At 43.2% G+C, this 19,427-nt stretch overlaps 1 protein-coding gene across 3 annotated transcripts in view; it reads left to right on the forward strand.

Moving 5' to 3' along the window:
• The first annotated feature begins 1,967 nt into the window (after window positions 1-1,967).
• LOC110521060 (inverted formin-2) overlaps window positions 1,968-19,427 on the forward strand; it is a 30,015-nt gene continuing 12,555 nt past the window's right edge. For all 3 annotated transcript variants that reach the window (XM_036975882.1, XM_036975884.1, XM_036975883.1), the window contains exons 1-14: window positions 1,968-2,156; window positions 13,265-13,684; window positions 13,772-13,887; window positions 14,146-14,305; window positions 16,525-16,558; window positions 16,731-16,872; window positions 16,955-17,087; window positions 17,189-18,034; window positions 18,175-18,314; window positions 18,454-18,515; window positions 18,623-18,725; window positions 18,890-18,975; window positions 19,061-19,161; window positions 19,270-19,340. In XM_036975882.1, the coding sequence (XP_036831777.1) occupies window positions 13,288-13,684; window positions 13,772-13,887; window positions 14,146-14,305; window positions 16,525-16,558; window positions 16,731-16,872; window positions 16,955-17,087; window positions 17,189-18,034; window positions 18,175-18,314; window positions 18,454-18,515; window positions 18,623-18,725; window positions 18,890-18,975; window positions 19,061-19,161; window positions 19,270-19,340 (2,391 nt within the window). In that variant the 5' untranslated portion in view covers window positions 1,968-2,156; window positions 13,265-13,287. The remainder of the gene's footprint in view (window positions 2,157-13,264; window positions 13,685-13,771; window positions 13,888-14,145; window positions 14,306-16,524; window positions 16,559-16,730; window positions 16,873-16,954; window positions 17,088-17,188; window positions 18,035-18,174; window positions 18,315-18,453; window positions 18,516-18,622; window positions 18,726-18,889; window positions 18,976-19,060; window positions 19,162-19,269; window positions 19,341-19,427) is intronic.

The following is a 19,427-nucleotide window of genomic DNA, read 5'->3' on the forward strand; positions in this document are numbered from 1 at the left end:
AGCTACATCTTTTGATCACAGACTGAGTCTACCAAACATTAGGAACACCCCCTTTGGCTTCAGAACAGCCTCAATTTGTTGGGGCATGGACTCTAAAATGTGCTGAAAGCGTTTCACAGGGATGTGGCCCATGTTGACTCCAATTTTTCCTATAGCTGTGTACATCTGGCTAGATGTCTTTTGGGTGGTGGACCATTCATGATCCACATGGGACACTGTTGAGCGACGGACACTGTCTCCTCGACGGGCTGTGGTGGAACAGGTTGAGAGCTTCAAGTTCCTTGGTGTCCACATCACCAACAAACTATCATGGTCCAAACACACCAAGACAGTTGTGAAGAGGGCATGACAACGCCTATTCCCCCTCCAGGAGAATGAAAGATTTGGCATGGGTCCTCAGATTCGGAAAAAGTTATACAGCTGCACCATCGAGAGCATCCTGACCGCCTGGTACGACAACTGCTGTAAGTGACATTTTGCTTATTGAAAATCCTATATCTTGAAAACTTGACTGCTGACATGCAAAATATTTTGGGACTGTATCAACAGTGGACTAATAAAAAAATAAATCCACAAAGTTTTTTTTTCTTTTAACGCAAGACATCAATGACAAACGATGTAAGGAATAATAGCGCCATTTCGTGGCAGCAGGGCTACTACCTAGAGTAGCCAATATTAGGGTAAAAGCCAGTAAGCACACGGATACAACGCATACAAGCAACAGTACAACCATCATGACTACTTTTAATTTAAAAAAATGTACAGTTATTTGTAACAGTGAAATATGACTCAGACTCATCCCCTGGCTTTAAAACAGAAGTCCAAACTCCCGTGGTAAGGTAGTTGCATGGTTAGTAACCTCATCCAAAGAGGAACAAGTGAAGTGAGAGATTTTGCACACACCAAAATATGTCCAAAATAAGCCCAATTAATTTCTATGGGCTTAATATGCAGACCTAGGCGTGTCACCTGCCTTCCTGCCTTTGGGACAAAAACTCCCATTGTTAGTGCAGAGACATGAGCATCTCGTCATTATACACAGATCTCTGCTTCATCCCCAGGCTATTGCGCACAGAGCATATAAGCCTTGGATATTATCAACCACTCAATGTGGTAAGAGGTGAGAGGTGTTGTTGATTCTTTCTGCCCAGAGGCCAAATGCAAGCACTCCAGCAATCACTGACTGGAAATGAGGATGCTGCTCTCAGATGCAGGATAGGCCATGTATATGGTCATATGCAGCAGTGTGTAGGAGGGAGATTCTGAGATGTGAGAAGTATGCAGGGCATGGGACAAAGGAATGTCTAGTATCGGTGGAAAAATCTGTGTGTCAATTGGGTGCCCATGTTGTTGGGGATCAGAAGTCCCCGGTGCGAGAGAGACAGGTTGAGGTTGCCAGGGTCCGAGTAGAACAGAAGGTGTCATATGCGTGAGGCAGTGATGAGAATAGAGGATGATGGGTCAAGGGTGAATAGTTGGTCTAAGCCAATACAGAGTGAAACACATTTTTACTTCAGTGAGGTTGGCTTCTTAGCATTCATTGCCATAGTTATCACCTGTACCTCAGAAATGGAATGTAAATCACAGAATTATAGACGTTGTGATGGAAGCTGCAGAGAAGTATGTGGATGCCTGATGAAGACCTAAGGGTCGAAACGCTGTAAATAAATATAACCTGGGAGCATGAGCAGCAGTGTGCAGCGTTTTCCTTTCTGTTTTCCAAGTATGTGGGTGTACAATGTTTTACTGCAGAAGAGTTATAAGGTACCTTTCCATCGACACAGCTCCATCATACATTACCATGTGCCTGTCCTCCCCAATTAAGGCGCCACCCACCTGTGTTGTAGGGTTTTTGAATCACAAAAGGTAACATGATCGACCACACACTCCCGCACAGTAGGTGGCGGAATGCACAAACAAAATGTGCAAGCACCATGATATTAAAGAAGAAGAAGTACCACTTAAAGTTGTCCTGGTTGATGCATGCAATGTCTGAGCAGGGGAACGCAACCCTAGTATGTTTGGAGAACAGCGCCGCAAGGTTTGGCCAGTGTATTTCTACCAAAGCGCGCACACAGGAATTGTATGAAATTGGTAACTACAAAACGTTACCTTCGATTCGCTGTGGAAATCGAGCAGTTGAAGGGATAAGTACGGTAAGAGTAACACACGTTTTGTAAACAGGGCGAAATTGGTCTGTAATTTGTTAAACTCATGCACTTGGACGGGGAAAAGGACTACTTCACTCGCAAACAACTTTTTGGCCAACATGTATGCTGTATCATGATACACATTGTGTTGGCTTGCTCATGCCAAGCCTGGGCGAAGTTATCTTGGCTAAGTCAAGTACCACTGTCAACATTTCAGTAATACAATGCGCAACGTTCTGCCAAGCTTGTGGATGTCATGACAATGGGTACAAAGTATTTGCAATTAGTAATACAGATAAAAGGGCCAATCCACCAATGGAGTACATTTTGGGTAATGTAACTTATAAAAAAACGAATTACACCTAATTTGTGTTCTATAACGAGTACATGTTCAACTTCATAAACATGTTGTCTCACATCAACGTGGTTTAAAAAAACGTGACTAGTAAGTGCCAAGTAACGGTTTTCATCTTAAATTAGACAAATTCTGTTACATGGGGAATGTAAGTGTGTGTGCAACAGGGAGGGGCAATTGGATGCAGACTTCAGAAATGAAAGGCTAGACATGTTAACAATTTAAGTTATCTATGAGTAAAGGTGTTATGCTCAGTTTCCCACCACAAAACACTGGGGGGACAGAAGCTTGTAAGTTACCAGCAACCGTACAACACTACATGACCAAAAGTATGTGGACACCTGCTAATTGAACATTCCATTCCAAACTCATGGGCATTAATATAAATTTAGTCTCCCCTTTGCTGCTATAACAGCCTCCACTCTTCTGGGAAGGCTTTTCCCTAGATGTTGGGAAATTGCTGCAGGGACTTGCTTCAATTCAGCCACAAGTATTAGTGAGGTTGCGTGATTAGGCCTGGCTTGAAGTCAGCAGTCCAAAGGTGTTCGATGTGGTTGAGGTCAGGCCAGTTAAGTTCTTTCACACCGATGTAGACACTGTTTCTATTTGGACCTTATTTTGTGCACGGGGACATTGTCTTGCTGAAACAGGAAAGGCCCTTCCACAAAGTTGGAAGCACAGAATCATCTAGAATGTCATTGTATGCTGTAGTGTTAAGATTTCCTTTCACTGGAACTAAGGGGCCTAGCCTGAACAATGAAAACAGCCCCACACCATTATTACTCCTCCATCTAACTTTACAGTTGGCACTATGCATTGGGGAAGGGAGTGTTCTCCTTGCATCTGCTAAACCCAGATTTGTTCGTTGGCCTGCCAGATGGTGAAGTGTGATTCATCATTCCAGAGAACGCGTTTCCACTGCTCCAGTCCATTGCGGTGAGCTTTACACCACTCCAGCCGACGCTTGGCATTGCACATTGTGATCTTAGGCTTGTGTGCGGCTACTTGGCCATGGAAACCCATTTCATTAAGCTCCCAACGTACAGTTCTTGTGCTGAAGTTGCTTCCAGAGGCAGTTTGGAACTCTGTAGTGAGTGTTGCAACCAGCCAGAAATTTGACGAACTGACTTGTTGGAAAGGTGGCATCCTATGACGCATTGAAAGTCACTGAGCTCTTCAGTAAGGCCATTCTACTGCCAATGTTTGTCTATGGAAATTGCGTGGCTGAAATGGCCAACTCCTAATTTGAAGGGGTGTCCACATACTTTTAGATATATAGTGTAGGTCTAATAGACACCTGGATTCAGGATATGGTGCATATACATTGGAAATATAAATGGGTTATGTCCACTGAAATCTAGTGCAGGGATGGGCTACTTTGATAAGGGTGGGTGCCACAATTTCTGAACTCATTAAGTGGCTGCAGTGGCTCGTGGGTCTGCTTACCCATTTCCACAAATGCAGTCAACTGATTTGTGAAATCAATCCATTTGTGCAGTTAAACTGCTTAACTCTCCTTTTGGGTGCCCAAAGTGAGATTTGGTTGGTTGGTTTTTTTAAAAAGTACATTTTCTGTAATTCTACACTTTTTGCCATGGGGCATAGACAATGTTATTTTTTTATAACATTTCCTACAGTTTTGCCATGACTGTTGACGTGTTACTATGAGGGTGACTAACAAAATCAATGGGGGGGGCCCCTGGAGGTCACGGCCCCTGGGCACGTGTTTAGATAGCTGGCTAGACTGTAAATTAGTCTCAAAATTGTTAGTGACTGACAACTAAACTGCTGGTGCACAACCAAATTTAGAAACTGCACTTTGTGTATTCTACTATTGTAGCTCTCAAAAGTAAGTTGAGTCCTCGACTGAGTACCTAAGGGTACTCGGCAGTGAGTGTTGCAACATGGCAGACCCTGCTCTAGGAGGACTAATGCCCTTGGCCATGTATTGGTGATAGTCAGTATTACCATGGCATTACCCACCTCATTCACAACTTATGACAGGCTGGTGTTTTCTACAGCACACGGGAACACATTGCATTAGATGAGAAGAGGTATGTGTGCGCCCGTGTGTTTATGCTGTACTGTATGCAGTTGCTCACACCCATGCATTCTGTGAACAAAAATAAACACAGTTGACCCTCGGCTTTGCGTTCTTTCTGCCACACAAATGCAGCTGATTTTTATTGTAAAACATTGTGTAGAACCAAAGACAAAGGGAGGAAAGTGGCCCATTATGTTAGAATGAATTTGGTTGGTTTAAGATTATGTTCCTCATTAACATAGCGATTTGTATTTTAGTGAGTTCCCAATACTAAATTGATGTAAGCACATTTTCTGAGAGGATGAAATTTGTTGTGTTGGCAATAGTGATGCTGACTAACTGCTGACTGGGTCCCAGAGGGTGGTGGCCTGTGTATATATAGGGAAGAGAATCTCCACTAGCAGTTCATCTGCTGACAGAGGTGAATGCAGCTAACTAGGAAGGTCAACAACTGTTTACGTATGTTACTGCACCAGATATGAGACGGCTATAAACCATTCTTTTGCATGAGATAAAGGTTTATTATTGTTCAAACTTCCATGGCTACTGAAATGGTATCACTATAAAATATAAAACATCATTGTGAACTGTGTAGATTTCTCAATTGCTCTGTAAGCTTTCACAAGGTCCAGAAAGGTAGATTAGCAGGCCACTCGTGTTGTATTTTTGTCAGGATGTATTGGAGTTAACAGAGCCTACCATAGGAAAATGGGAGGGCTTCTTCTGATGGTGATTGTGGATCATCAGTCTCCCAAGTTAAACTATAATGTGGCCACCAATATGCTGACATCCCTAGTTATTCAGAAACGCTCAACGTGCGCTCTGCCTCTCCCCTCCTAATGGCTATTTCTTGCGTACCTAAGAATGCTTCAGTAGAACACGTTTTTGGTTGGAGGGAGGAATTCGCTCAAAGTGATTCCAACGATGGCTATCCTCCACAATTTTTGTAGTATGAATGCTGCTGTTTACTTGAATAACTTTTTATAGTTAGTCTTTGGTGTGGACGGCCCTGTAAGAAGTCACATCACGTAGCCCAGAGGCTTGTTCCTTATTTCACATGACCCAAGGAAGATTCTCTCTGCCAGGGTCATGCTGGTATAGCATTTCTCAAAAGTGCTGGCTAATGATAATCTTGACAAGAATTTGCATTGTACAGTATATGCAGCACATTAACATTTGCATCTTCAGGAATGTCATGCTACACATTCTAAGGGATGTAATTTGCCTCTATCAGACGGTGATATGTGAATGAAGAAGCAGAGTTTCTGCATACTTTGCATGTAGGCTTATAACAATACTAAATGGCATGTGAATGTCTTAGACAAACACTTTTGTGATGCAATTTACTAACTTGATTTGATTCAGTTGACCACAACCCTGTTGATAACTGCAAGGTGTTGCCATCGAGGCCTCAATAACCCAATAATGATGTCAAGGTTACTTCAGAAATCTGTCCCTATAGTCAGGCAACTCCTCATATATTATCTCAGGTCAGGTTTGGGAGGAATGTGACAGAATAACACAACAAAAGTTAATCATTTACAAAGCATGTTAGTCTCGGCCTCTGTCTGTCGCAATAAACTAGTGTTTCTTTGATTTGAAGACATTGGGGGCTTAGTCCAAAGCCAGTGTGTGGGGGGGCATCCTTCTCCGTCAAAGAATTTCAACAGCAAAATGCATGAATTTTGTGCACTTTGAGATTTTATTTTGTTCAGGTAATTTGCACCTTTCCATCTGCCATAGCAGACACTGCCAGTAGTCCATTACAGTAGCTACTGTGGATCTCTATTCTGGAACACTGTCATTTTCTACATGTTTTATCCCAGGTTCCCAGAACATTCCCTTATTAAAACTCAGAAAATTAAAACTTGTAAAATTCTCGTGTGTGCACCCCTTTAAGATATCGTGGCTCTAGAAAAAATGGGAATCTCCTCAAACCCAAAGGAAATAGTACACATCAATCCATATATACACTGCTCAAAAAAAATAAAGGGAACACTAAAATAACACATCCTAGATCTGAATGAAATTCTTATTAAATACTTTTTTCTTTTTACATAGTTGAATGTGCTGACAACAAAATCACACAAATTATCAATGGAAATCAAATGTATCAACCCATGGAGGTCTGGATTTGGAGTCTCACTCAAAATTAAAGTGGAAAACCACACTACAAGCTGATCCAACTTTGATGTAATGTCCTTAAAACAAGTCAAAATGAGGCTCAGTAGTGTGTTTCCTCCACGTGCCTGTATGACCTCCCTACAACGCCTGGGCCAACTCCTGGACAGTCTGTGGTGCAACGTGGCGTTGGTGGATGGAGCGAGACATGATGTCCCAGATGTGCTCAATTGGATTCAGGTCTGGGGAACGGGCGGGCCAGTCCATAGCATCAATGCCTTCCTCTTGCAGGAACTGCTGACACATTCCAGCCACAGGAGGTCTAGCATTGTCTTGCATTAGGAGGAACCCAGGGCCAACCGCACCAGCATATGGTCTCACAAGGGGTCTGAGGATCTCATCTCGGTACCTAATGGCAGTCAGGCTACATCTGGCGAGCACATGGAGGGCTGTGCGGCCCCCCAAAGAAATGCCACCCCACACCAGGACTGACCCACCGCCAAACCGGTCATGCTGGAGGATGTTGCAGGCAGCAGAACGTTCTCCAAGGCGTCTCCAGACTGTCACGTCTGTCACATGTGCTCAGTGTGAACCTGCATTCATCTGTGAAGAGCACAGGGCGCCAGTGGTGATTTTGCCAATCTTGGTGTTCTCGGGCAAATGCCAAATGTCCTGCACGGTGTTGGGCTGTAAGCACAACCCCCACCTGTGGATGTCGGGCCCTCATACCACCCTCATGGAGTCTGTTTCTGACCATTTGAGCAGACACATGCACATTTGTGGCCTGCTGGAGGTCATTTTGCAGGGCTCTGGCAGTGCTCCTCCTGCTCCTCCTTGCACAAAGGCAGAGGTAGCAGTCCTGCTGCTGGGTTGTTGCCCTCCTACGGCCTCCTCCACGTCTCCTGATGTACTGGCCTGTCTCCTGGTAGCGCCTCCATGCTCTGGAGCCTACGCTGACAGACACAGCAAACCTTCTTGCCACATCTCGCATTGATGTGCCATCCTGGATGAGCTGCACTACCTGAGCCACTTGTGTGGGTTGTAGACTCCGTCTCATGCTACCACTAGAGTGAAAGCACCACCAGCGTTCAAAAGTGACCAAAACATCAGCCAGGAAGCATAGGAACTGAGAAGTGGTCTGTGGTCCCCACCTGCAGAACCACTCCTTTATTGGGGGGTGTCTTGCTAAATGCCTATAATTTCCACCTGTTGTCTATTCCATTTGCACAACAGCATGTGACATTTATTGTCAATCAGTGTTGCTTCCTAAGTAGACAGTTTGATTTCACAGAAGTGTGATTGACTTGGAGTTACATTGTGTTTAAGTGTTCCCTTTATTTTTTTTGAGCTGTGTGTATGTGTATGTGTGTGTGTGTGTGTGTGTGTATATATATATATATATATATTTTTTAAATATACAATCAACTAATAGTTCTACACTTTGTTGCGTGTGGGTATTTGCAACGCCTAGGTTAACAACATTTCCAGTCCTTTTCAATTTCGTTAGAATATGCCTCGATCTCACTCATTCCCTCCAAGATTACAGCCCACTCCTTTTCCCAGAAAACAACACAACCACTTGGTCAGCATTCATTATACTACACCGATTCAGAAACCCAAACTACAAACAAAACCTAATGATAATTCCATTGTACTCCCTCCAATCATTAGTTTTAAACTTCCTCAATAGTTAATGTACTTAATTGAACATGCGCTACCCTTGGATACCATACTGTACTTCCAATCTATGGAAATCCCCCAATTAGGGTACAGTATTGTATCCAAGGGTAGCGCATGTTCAATTAAGTACATATAAACACAACTTTTGCGATGAAATAAACTGAACTATTCTGACCTGAATCCCTTACAGCCAAATATAGCCCGGCGAGCACAACTAACTCACCTATTCTTCCCAGTAGGCGAAAACATAACCCCCTACTCAAACAACGTTCTGCCTTACCTCTATTGTAAGAGTAAAACTTTCCCTTCTCTTTTGGCTTCACCCTTATGAAATGTCCAAGACTTAAAAGTAATATGCAAATCGCCAAATTTATAACATACATCAGTCAACCCTTTAGAATAAAAAAAACTTTTCGGTGTGCACAACTCTATCTGCATTAGATTTAGGTAACTGTTCTGTGATTCAGTTATTTAAATGCGACTCCTATTCTCAATAAAATATTCCAGCAGACCATTTAGGCAACAGACAACGTATTACATCGAAATCACCTCGCTATTATTTTTAATGAATTAGTCTTTCAATTGAACCTAAACAATTTATTAACATTCAGTTTATATCTTAAACACTAACAACCGTATATTTCCAGGCAACATACCAATAGTTGAATTTCAATCCGAAATCCAGATTTGAGTCTATTGGTGCATAGGCTGGGAAACGAACCCGAGTCTCCCGCATTGTAGGCAAGAATTCTACCACCAAACTACCAACGCTATTGTAATGGTGGAGACTCCTCGCAAATAACACTATTTATAATTGTTTATAGTCCTTCAGGCACATATTACTGAGACAATTCTCAGAAAATAGCCCTAATTTAAAGGTCCAAGCATTTCTCTTGCGATAATTCTCATGACTCTCTTTCTCTCTCTGTTCCCTTATCTTCTCTTTTATTTTATTTTCCTTGACTTTTGTCACTATCTCTCTATCTCTCTAGTTTTTCCCCTGTTGAAACTTTCTCTCACCCTTTCTCTGCACTTGCCTTCCTGCCTTTTTCAGGCTTCAGACTAGAGGTCGACCGATTAATCGGAATGGGAGATTAATTAGGGCCGATATCAAGTTTTCGTAACAATCAGAAATCTGTATTTTTGGACACTGATTTTAAAAAAATATATATTTTTAAATTTTTTTTATACATCTTTATTTAACTAGGCAAGTCAGTTAAGAACACATTATTATTTTCAATGACTGCCTAGGAACGGTGGGTTAACTGGCTTGTTCAGGGGCAGATCGACAGATTTTTACCTTGTCAGCTCAGGGATTCAATCTTGCAACCTTATGGTTAACTAGTCCAATGCTCTAACCACCTGCCTCAGGAGGAGCCTGCCTGTTACGCAACTGCAGTAAGAAGCCAAGGTAAGTTGCTAGCTAGCATTAAACATATTTTAAAAAATCAATCATAATCACTAGTTAACTACACATGGTTGATGATCTTACTAGTTTATCTAGCTGTCCTGCGTTGCATATAATCAGTGTGCATATGTGAAAAAGGACTGTCGTTCAAGCCTATCAACTCCCGAGATTAGGCTGGTGTAACTGATGTGAAATGGCTAGCAAGTTAGCGGGGTGCGCGCTAATAGCGTTTCAATTGGTGACGTCACTCGCTCTGAGGCTTGAAGTAGTTGTTCACCTTGCTCTGCAAGGGCCGTGTCTTTTGTGGAGCGATGGTTAACGATGCTTCAAGGGTGGCTGTTGTCGATGTGTTCCTGGTTTGAGCCCAGGTAGAGGCGAGGAGAGGGACGGAAGCTATACTGTTACACTGGCAATACTAAAGTGCCTATAAGAACATCCAATAGTATATGAAATACAAATGGTATAGAGCGAAATAGTCCTATAACTAACCTACAACCTAAAACTTCTTACCTTGGAATTTTGAAGACTCGTGTTAAATGGAACCACCAGCTTTCATATGTTCTGGTGTCCTGAGCAATAAATTTAAACGTTAGTTTTTTTAACATGGCACATATTGCACTTTTACTTTCTTCTCCAACACTGTTTTTGCATTATTTAACAACCGTTCCACAGGTGCATCTTCATTAATTGTTTATGGTTCCTTGAACAAACATGGGAAACGGTTTTTAAACCCTTTACAGTGAAGTTATTTGGATTATCTTTGAAAGACCGGGTCCTGAAAAAGGGATTTTATAGTTTATATTAATATGGGCTATTTTCAGCCCTTTCCTGGGTAGCTTATCAGAGACAATCTGGAAAATAGCAAACGAATCTAGATAATTTACATTCAGCAGTCCTGTAATCAATTAGTGTGTGTGCTGCGGGTGTGAAGCTACGAAATGTCATTTAGTCAGTTCTACCACCTCAACATTGCCAATTTTTAAACGGGGTTCATGTAAAGTTCCGTTTCAGTCCACATGGGGGCACTCTGTCACTGTCAAGATACTTGCTTCAGTCAAAATCTTCTGTCTCGGCTAGCTAGCCAGCAAAGCTAGCTACAGAAACACAACCCATCAAATACACTTGCTGGTAATGAACACTTTTTCTAATACCATGACTTATGTCAATGTCCTTAGCTTGCCCGTTCACTAAATATACTGTTAAATAACTGACACCCAATAGGTTAAAGAGCGACTGCCTTTCAAAAGGAAAAATGTAATCCCTTAAATGGTCTGTCATTGCTATGAGTCAGTTATTCTAGTGTAAACTTGACCGTGTAAATAGGATAATTCTGGTCATAAAGACTTGTCTTTATGACAGCTGCGGTGATTGCTCTCTATCCAATAGCATAGACATGGTCCGCAGCTTTGACTGTTTACATAAGACAACACCTCACTTTTTTTATATAACTTGAGAAATACTGCCCCAAGCACCTTTAGTTGTAGCAACTGAAACATCCTCTGCAAAAACGTCAATTAATTACTCAAGAATTCTGTAATTTTGTATCTTAGATTCATTCTGGGGATTTTGAGGAAGTGAAATATAGGCTTCCACATCTCCAGTGTCTCATGGGGGATAAATATCATGAATCACACCTCCAAGACTGAATTCTTGTGTTTTTCCTGTTGCTCATTAGTAAAAAAAAAAAAACACTTGCTTATTGGCCTGTTCAGTGGATCTCTAAGGATGCTGAGCGCTAATGCTAGCTTATTAATATTAGCCAACCCTTATGCTGATGGAGACTAGTGTTTGCTACCACTGACTTTGCAGTAACTGCTGCTGCTCCTGCTGCACTTTGATTTTCTGGTTCTACCCTCTTCCACCACATTTGCAGCTGCCTGCTTGTGCTCAACCTGCTTTCTTTTTTTGCTTCCCTTTCGGAAGAAATTCTAATAATCCATATTTGCTCTGTGCTATACTGCAGACTGACTGTGACAGGGATTTTGCTGAATTATGACATTGACATCTAAGCGGTGCTGTGGTAGAGGTGTCAAGGGACCATGAGCGTTCCACTGCCTTGTGAAATCTTGACCAATCACATCAGCGCCCTCATCACTCCAGGAGCTTCTTGCAGGTTTCCACTTGATAACACAGCCACAAAGTCAAAATTGGGGGGGGGGGGGGGGGGATTGCTTTTTGATCTTTAATTCAAGGTTAGCAGTGTGGTTTGGTTTAAAATCTTTTTTTATTATTATTATTTTTTTTTTTAAGAAGATGCATTGTAGAAATGGGCAGGGTTTAGCCATAATTAAGACTTTGGCTGTAACTAGTGACAACCCTACCACTGCCTAGAGCAGTTTCTTTTTGTCCTAAAGATTTCAAACTTTTTTAATATACTGCATAATGCAAGTGATGTGTGCTAATGGAAACTCCTATCCTATGGCTGGTGGCCCCTTCTTAATACACACAAACTGTTGAGCATGGAAAAACCCAGCGGTGTTGCAGTTCTCGACAAAAAAACGGTGCACCTGGTGACTACCATACCCTGTTCACAGGCACGTAAATCTTTCCTTGCCAATTCACACTTTTGAATGGCACACATACACAATCCGTGTCTCAATTGTCTCAAGGTTTAAATGCTATTTTAACTTGTCTCAACCCCCTTCATCTACCCTGATGGAAGTGGATTTACCAAATGACATCAATATGGGATCAAAGCTTTCACCTGGTCAGTCCATGTCATGGAAAGAGCAGGTCTTAATGTGTTGTATTTACACTACCGTTCAAACGTTTGGGGTCACTTAATATCTTTTTTTTTTTTTTTTTTTTTTAAAGAAAAGCTTACAGGCTCAAAATGGCCAGAAACAAACACCTTTTCTGAAACTCATCAGTCTATTCTTGTTCTGAGAAATGAAGGCTATTCCATGTGAGAAATTACCAAGAAACTGAAGATCTCGTACAACGCTGTGTACTTCTCCCTTCACAGAACAGCGAAAAATGTCTCTAACCAGAATAGAAAGAGTGGGAGGCCCTGGTGCCCAACTGAGCAAGAGGACAATTACATTGGTGTCTAGTTTGAGAAATGCACGCCTCACAAGTCCTCAACTGGCAGCTTCATTAAACAGTACCAGCAAAACACCAGTCTCAACGTCAACAGTGAAGAGGTGACTCCGGGATGCTGGCCTTCTAGGCAGAGTTGCAAAGAAAAAGCCATATCTCAGACTGGCCAATAAAAATAAAATATTAAGATGGGCAAAAGAACACAGAGGAACTCTGCCTAGAAGGCCAGCATCCTGGAGTCGCCTCTTCACTGTTGACGTTGAGCCTGGTGTTTTATCAGGCAGTTGTCCTTTGAAAATGGATACCTTGCTTTTACTACCTCCAACTTTCCTGTCTTCCAATCATATTTTGTAGTTACTCTGAATCCAATCAATACATAATTTAGACTTATTTTTAAATGTTCTTTCTGTTGTTGTCGGTCTGTTTTCACGTGTCACAACCCAAACATTGCACCCTTTTTTCTTTAGCTCCCTTTTTTTTGTTGGTTGCTATGGCAGCCAAGGCATCGAAAGGGAAGTGGGGGGCCCTGAAGGAGCACCTGACTAGCAGCCCCCCCGACCGAGATGCTCACCTTGAGGCCAACTTGGAGAACTCAGTTCCAGAGCTATGCATACGACTGCTACAGGTACCCACAGTGGTCAACTACTCAGGGGTGTGGCGGCGTCTAGAGGGGAGTGACCAGGAATGGATGGTGCAGTTCCTGGAGCTCAATGGACTGGATCTGCTGATGGAGGCTCTGGAGAGGCTGTCTGGCCGGGGTTGTGCCCGCATCGCTGACGCCCTCCTCCAGCTCACTTGTGTGGCCTGTGTGAAGGCAGTGATGAACTCCTCAGCTGGGCTGCACTTTATACTGGACAATGAGGGCTACGTCAGGACCCTGTCACAAGGTGAGAAAGAAGGCTAGTAAGCAGGGAGGTGAACAGGCCTGTTTGTCTGTCTGTCCGTTGGGACATAATCTCTGTTTTGATTGGCAGCCCTGGACACGTCCAACACCATGGTAAAGATGCAGGTGTTTGAGCTGCTGGCGGCCCTCGCCTTGTTTAACCCACAGGGACACCACCTGGCCATGGATGCCCTGGAGCACTATAAAGTAAGGCCATCTTTTTTTCATACAGCATAACATCATAAATGTACATAGAAAAATGATAATTATACTCATTGTTCACTTTCAAAGAAATTGCCAGATTGAAGCAGCGTTGATAACCCATGTGTTCATGCAAAGTATTAAAAGGAGGCTTATGGAAATATGTTTTCCCTCTAAGGGACGGGAAACATATTTTTAGAAAATACTTATATTTGTGATTTAGGGATGATACCCATAAGTAATCTTTATAACTGTCTCTGACAGAGTGTGAATATGCAGCAGTACCGCTTCAGCGTCATCATGAATGAGCTGCATGCGACTGACAATGTTCCGTACATGGTCGTCCTCATGAGTGTGGTCAATGTGATCATCTTCGGGGTAGAAGACCTGAGGAAGAGGGACAAACTACGCAAAGAGTTCATCGGTATCACTCTTAAGCTTTTTCAAAACTCGTGTAATAGAGAAACACCGGTATTGGTGTGAATAGGAGATGAAGCCCCTCATTGTCTCTTGAGAAAGGTTTCAATTGCCATGTGTACAGTACCAGTCAAAGGTTTGGACTCAACTACTCATTCCAGGTTTTTTCTTAATTTTTACTGTTTTCTGCATTGTAGAATAGTGAAGACATCAAAACGATGAAATAACACTTATGGAATCATGTAATAATCAAAAAAAAGTGTTAAACAAATACAAATATTTTGAGATTCTTCAAAGTAGCAACCCTTTGCCTTGACGACAGCTTTGCACACTTGGCATTCTCTCAACCAGCTTCATGAGGTAGTCACCTGGAATGCATTTCAATTAACAGGTGTGCCTTGTTAAACATATTTGTGGAATGTATTTTCTTCTTGCACTTGAACCAATCAGTTGTGACAAGGTAGGGTTGGTATACAGAAGATGGCCCTATTTGGTAAAAGACCAAGTCCATATTATGGCAAGAACAGCTCAAATAAGCAAAGAGAAACGACTGTCCATTACTTTAACACATGAAGGTCAGTCAATTCAGAAGAATTTCTCAAGTACTTTGAAAGTTTCTTGAAGTGCAGTCACAAAAACCATCCAGCACTATGATGAAACTGGCTCTCGTGAGGACCGCCACAGGAAATGTAGACAGTTACCTCTGCTGCAGAGGATACATTCATTAGAGTTAGCAGCCTCAAATTGCAGCCCAAATAAATGCTTAGAGTTCAAGTAACAGACACAACTCAACATTAACTGTTCAGAGGAGACCCTGTGAATCATGGTTGAATTGCTGCAAAGAAACCACTACTAAAGGACACCAATAATAACAAAAGACATGCTTGGATCAAGAAACTTCAGCAATGGACCTTACACTAGTGGAAATCTGTCCTTTTGGTCTGAGTCCAAATTCAAGATTTTTGGTTCCAACCACTATGTCTTTGTGACTCCGAGTAGGTGAACGGATTATCTCTGCATGTGTATTCCCCCCCCCCCCCCCCCCCCCCCCGTAAAGCATGGAGGTGTTATGGTCTGGGGGTGCTTTGCTGGTGACACTGTCTGTGATCAGCATGGCTACCACAATATTCTGCAGTGATACGCCATCCCATCTGGTTTGGGCTTATTTGTTTTTCATCAGGACAATGACTCAGCACACCTCCAAGCTGTGTAAGGGCTATTTAACCAAGAATGTGCGTGATGGAGTGCTCCATCAGATGACCTGGCCTCCACAATCACCCATCCTCAACCCAATTGAGATGGTTTGGGATGAGTTGGACCGCAGAGTGAAGGAAAAGCAGCCGACAAGTGCTCAGCATATGTGGGAACTCCTTCAAGACGGTTGGAAAAGCATTCCAGGTGAAGCTGGTTGAGAGAATGTCAATTGTGTGCAAAGCTGTCAAGGCAAAGGGTGGCTATTTTGAAGAATCTCTAATAAAATATATTTTGATTTAACAATACTTTTTTTTTTTTTTTTTAATTACTACATGATTCCATGAGTTTTGATGTATTCACTATTCTACAATGTAGAAAATATAATTGGAAACCTTTTGAATGAGTAGCTGTCATACCTTTTGACTGGTACTGTATGTCTAATTGACGTGGAAACAGTCGAGGCTTAAGGAGTGTCTGAACTCTTACAAGCTAGAATCCATAGTTGCTACATACATTTTTGGACTTAATAATGAGATATACCCATATTAATTATTGAAGAACATAGCTTAGAAATGCCTCATGAGCTTAGTTTAACTGTCGTACCCCATCAGAACCCAAAATATAAGTTTGTTTTTTACACCAATGTTTGTCAAACACTGTATAGCCTCAACATGGATAGTCATAATTTTTGTTATCATGGATGGTCAGTTTCTGTTTCCATAACTCTATGAATTTCTGTGGATACAGTTCTCCATGCCTTTCCTCAGCTTTTTACCAAAAGAGGCTGCTCTATTTTTGTTTGAATTAAGGACTCTAGCTTTAAAGATCAACCTTGCACAAATTGATTACTAGTATCAATAAGTACCACACCAGTGCTTACTTGGTGTTGTGTGACGTATGTTGCAAAAATAAATCCGAATGATGAAGATATTGCAATCGTTATAAGCAATGACTTGAATACAGGAAGTGGAGATGGACATATCAAACTGGTTACAAATGTTGAACCTAGCTGTGCCATTATTTGTCTCCCAGGGCTTCAATTACTACAATTACTTCCAAAACTTAGGTAAGTTAAGTTTTTATTTTTTTACCCCCCCATTATTTTCGATCATTTAAAGTATTTCACAGGTTCGGAACTTTTTGTAAATTAGCAAATGCTTTGTTCTGCGCTGTACACATTTTCTGTCACACTGCGACTTGTTTTATCCTGTGGAAATACATATTTGGGTGTGTTACAGAGAGACCGAGGATGTGGACCTGAACATCCAGTGTGAGGCCTTTGAGGACACCATGGCAGAGGATGAGGAGGAGATGGAGAGGGTGTACGGGGGCATCGACATGAGCAGTCACCAGGAAGTCTTCACCACACTCTTCACCAAAGTAAGCACCAATAGTCTATTTGTAAATGGAAATCCACCACAGATAATACAAATAATATAACGTTCTCTCCCCCTCACTCCAGTTGAGTAGCTCCCCTGCATCGGTGCAGCTGCTGTCGATCCTGCAGGCTCTGTTGTTGGTAGGTCCGGAGCAGAGCGAGGTGTGGCTGGCCCTGGAGGCCCTGGCAGACCGCGCTACTTTGCTAGCACAGGACCGTGAGTCTCGCATCAATCACCTTCTCATGGTCCATAAACATTGTGTGGCCGTGTACGCTGACATGCTATGGCCGGTTTGTCTGTGCGTGTGTGTTCTTTAGCTGATGTTGACTCCACCAAGCGCCTGATGGAACGTCTGGTGTCCTCCAAGGGTCAGCAAGGGTCACCTAAGGTCAAGACCACAGACCGGGGCGTTCAGATTGACCGATCAATCTGTCCATCAGGTCTATCAGATGTCCTCATTAAAGAATCTACCACCCCTGTTGCCACTTCACCTCCTCCTCATCTACCACCACCCCTACCAAGCATGAGAACTTTTGTCCCACCACTTCCTGGCTTCTCTGGGATGCCTCCCCCTGGCCTCCCTCCTCCGCCACCACCTCTACCACAGATGGGACATGGAGGTCCACCGCCTCCCCCACCCCTGCCAGGCATGATGGGTCCACCGCCTCCCCCACCAGGCATGATGGGTCCACCGCCTCCCCCACCCCTGCCAGGCATGATGGGTCCACCGCCTCCCCCACCCCTGCCAGGCATGATGGGTCCACCGCCTCCCCCACCCCTGCCAGGCATGATGGGTCCACCGCCTCCCCCACCCCCGCCAGGCATGATGGGTCCACCGCCTCCCCCACCCCTGCCAGGCATGATGGGTCCACCGCCTCCCCCACCCCTGCCAGGCATGATGGGTCCACCGCCTCCCCCACCCCTGCCAGGCATGATGGGTCCACCGCCTCCCCCACCCCTGCCAGGCATGATGGGTCTACCGCCTCCCCCACCCCTGCCAGGCATGATGGGTCCACCTCCTCCCCTTGGTGGCGATGAAATTATAGTGGCCCAGAGTGTGCAGATGCGATCCTGCTACGCCTCTTCACCCAAGGTGGGCCGCTGCCCCACACTGCGTATGAAGAAGCTCAACTGGCAGAAGCTGCCATCCAGAGTGGTGACTGGTAAGGGACCTGTCAGAATGTCACCTTTGAATTAAACTGACACATACAGCTGACCTTGATAAGTGCCCATTGGATTAATTCAAACTCTATGTAATTTATGAGTCAATTAAAACACTGTCCATTATTTTCTCTTGCTAAAGATAGTCACTCCATGTGGACCTCGGTACAGGTAGATTCTCTGGAGCCTGACTACTCCAGTATTGAGGAGCTTTTCTGTCTGCCAGTGACTGACTCAAAAGCCAAAGGCAGCACCCCTGCAGTCAAACAGGAGCCCAAAGAGGTAGATGTGGTCTTACCCTATCTCATTGTAGTCTTTGAAAGGGTCTTCTAATCGTACTCTCTCCACTGCGATCGTTGTCATTTTCCTTACCCCATCCCCTGTTTTAATTTCAAGCTTCATGCTTTTTCTCCATCTACAGATTTCTTTCATTGATGCCAAGAAAAATCTTAACCTGAACATATTCTTGAAACAATTCAGATGGTGAGTATTTTCAGAGAAGGTAATATGAAGAAGAGAACCTTAGTAGAGGAAGCATCTTAAGACTATTTACAGTAGGAGAGTTAAAAATACATGTTGTCCCCTACCAGCTCGCATAAGGACTTTGTGGCCATGATTCAAAAAGGTGACCGGTCCAAGTTTGATGTGGAGGTGCTGAAACAGCTGCAAAAGCTACAGCCAGAAAAGCATGAGGTGCGTGCCGGCCACAGGAACCCCTGCCAAGTCGATGGTTAAGCCGAAGTGGCTATACTGTATTTTTAGATCTATATACATTTTCAGTTTTGATAGATGTAGTGTTGGAAACCAAATGTTTGTCAGATTATGGTCATAGAAAAATGATATTATTTCCACCACAGATTGAGAACCTGAAGTCCTACCAGGGAGAGCGGGAGAAGTTAGCTGGTGTGGATCAGTTTTATCTCCAGCTCCTAGCTGTTCCATGGTAAAGTTTTTGACAGCGTTCAATAAGCTAGGACTGATTCGCCCTAGATGTTGACCTTGGTCCTGTGTATGTATTTTACCCCCAGCTACGCGCTGAGGATCGAGTGCATGTTGCTGTGTGAGGAAATCAGCTCAGTGTTACAGATGATGCAGCCTAAAGTTAAGCTGCTGGACGAGGCCTGTGAGAGTAAGTCGAGGCATCAGGCTAGCGGCTCTACCACCTTCATCTCCCCGACCGCTAATTAAACGTCCTTTTTATTTTATTCTCTTTAATGTGTTATTTGTATCCTGCAAGGTCTGAGAGTGAGCACTCGACTGCCAAGCTTCTGCATGCTCATTCTGGACGTTGGAAACTTCCTCAACTATGTAAGAATACCTAATGTGATACCATACAATACATATAACCAAACACACACACAATAGGGTCTCACAACAACGTTTTTAGTGAGGGAA

Source organism: Oncorhynchus mykiss, chromosome 4 (assembly GCF_013265735.2).
Source record: "Oncorhynchus mykiss isolate Arlee chromosome 4, USDA_OmykA_1.1, whole genome shotgun sequence".
NCBI lineage: Eukaryota > Metazoa > Chordata > Actinopteri > Salmoniformes > Salmonidae > Oncorhynchus > Oncorhynchus mykiss.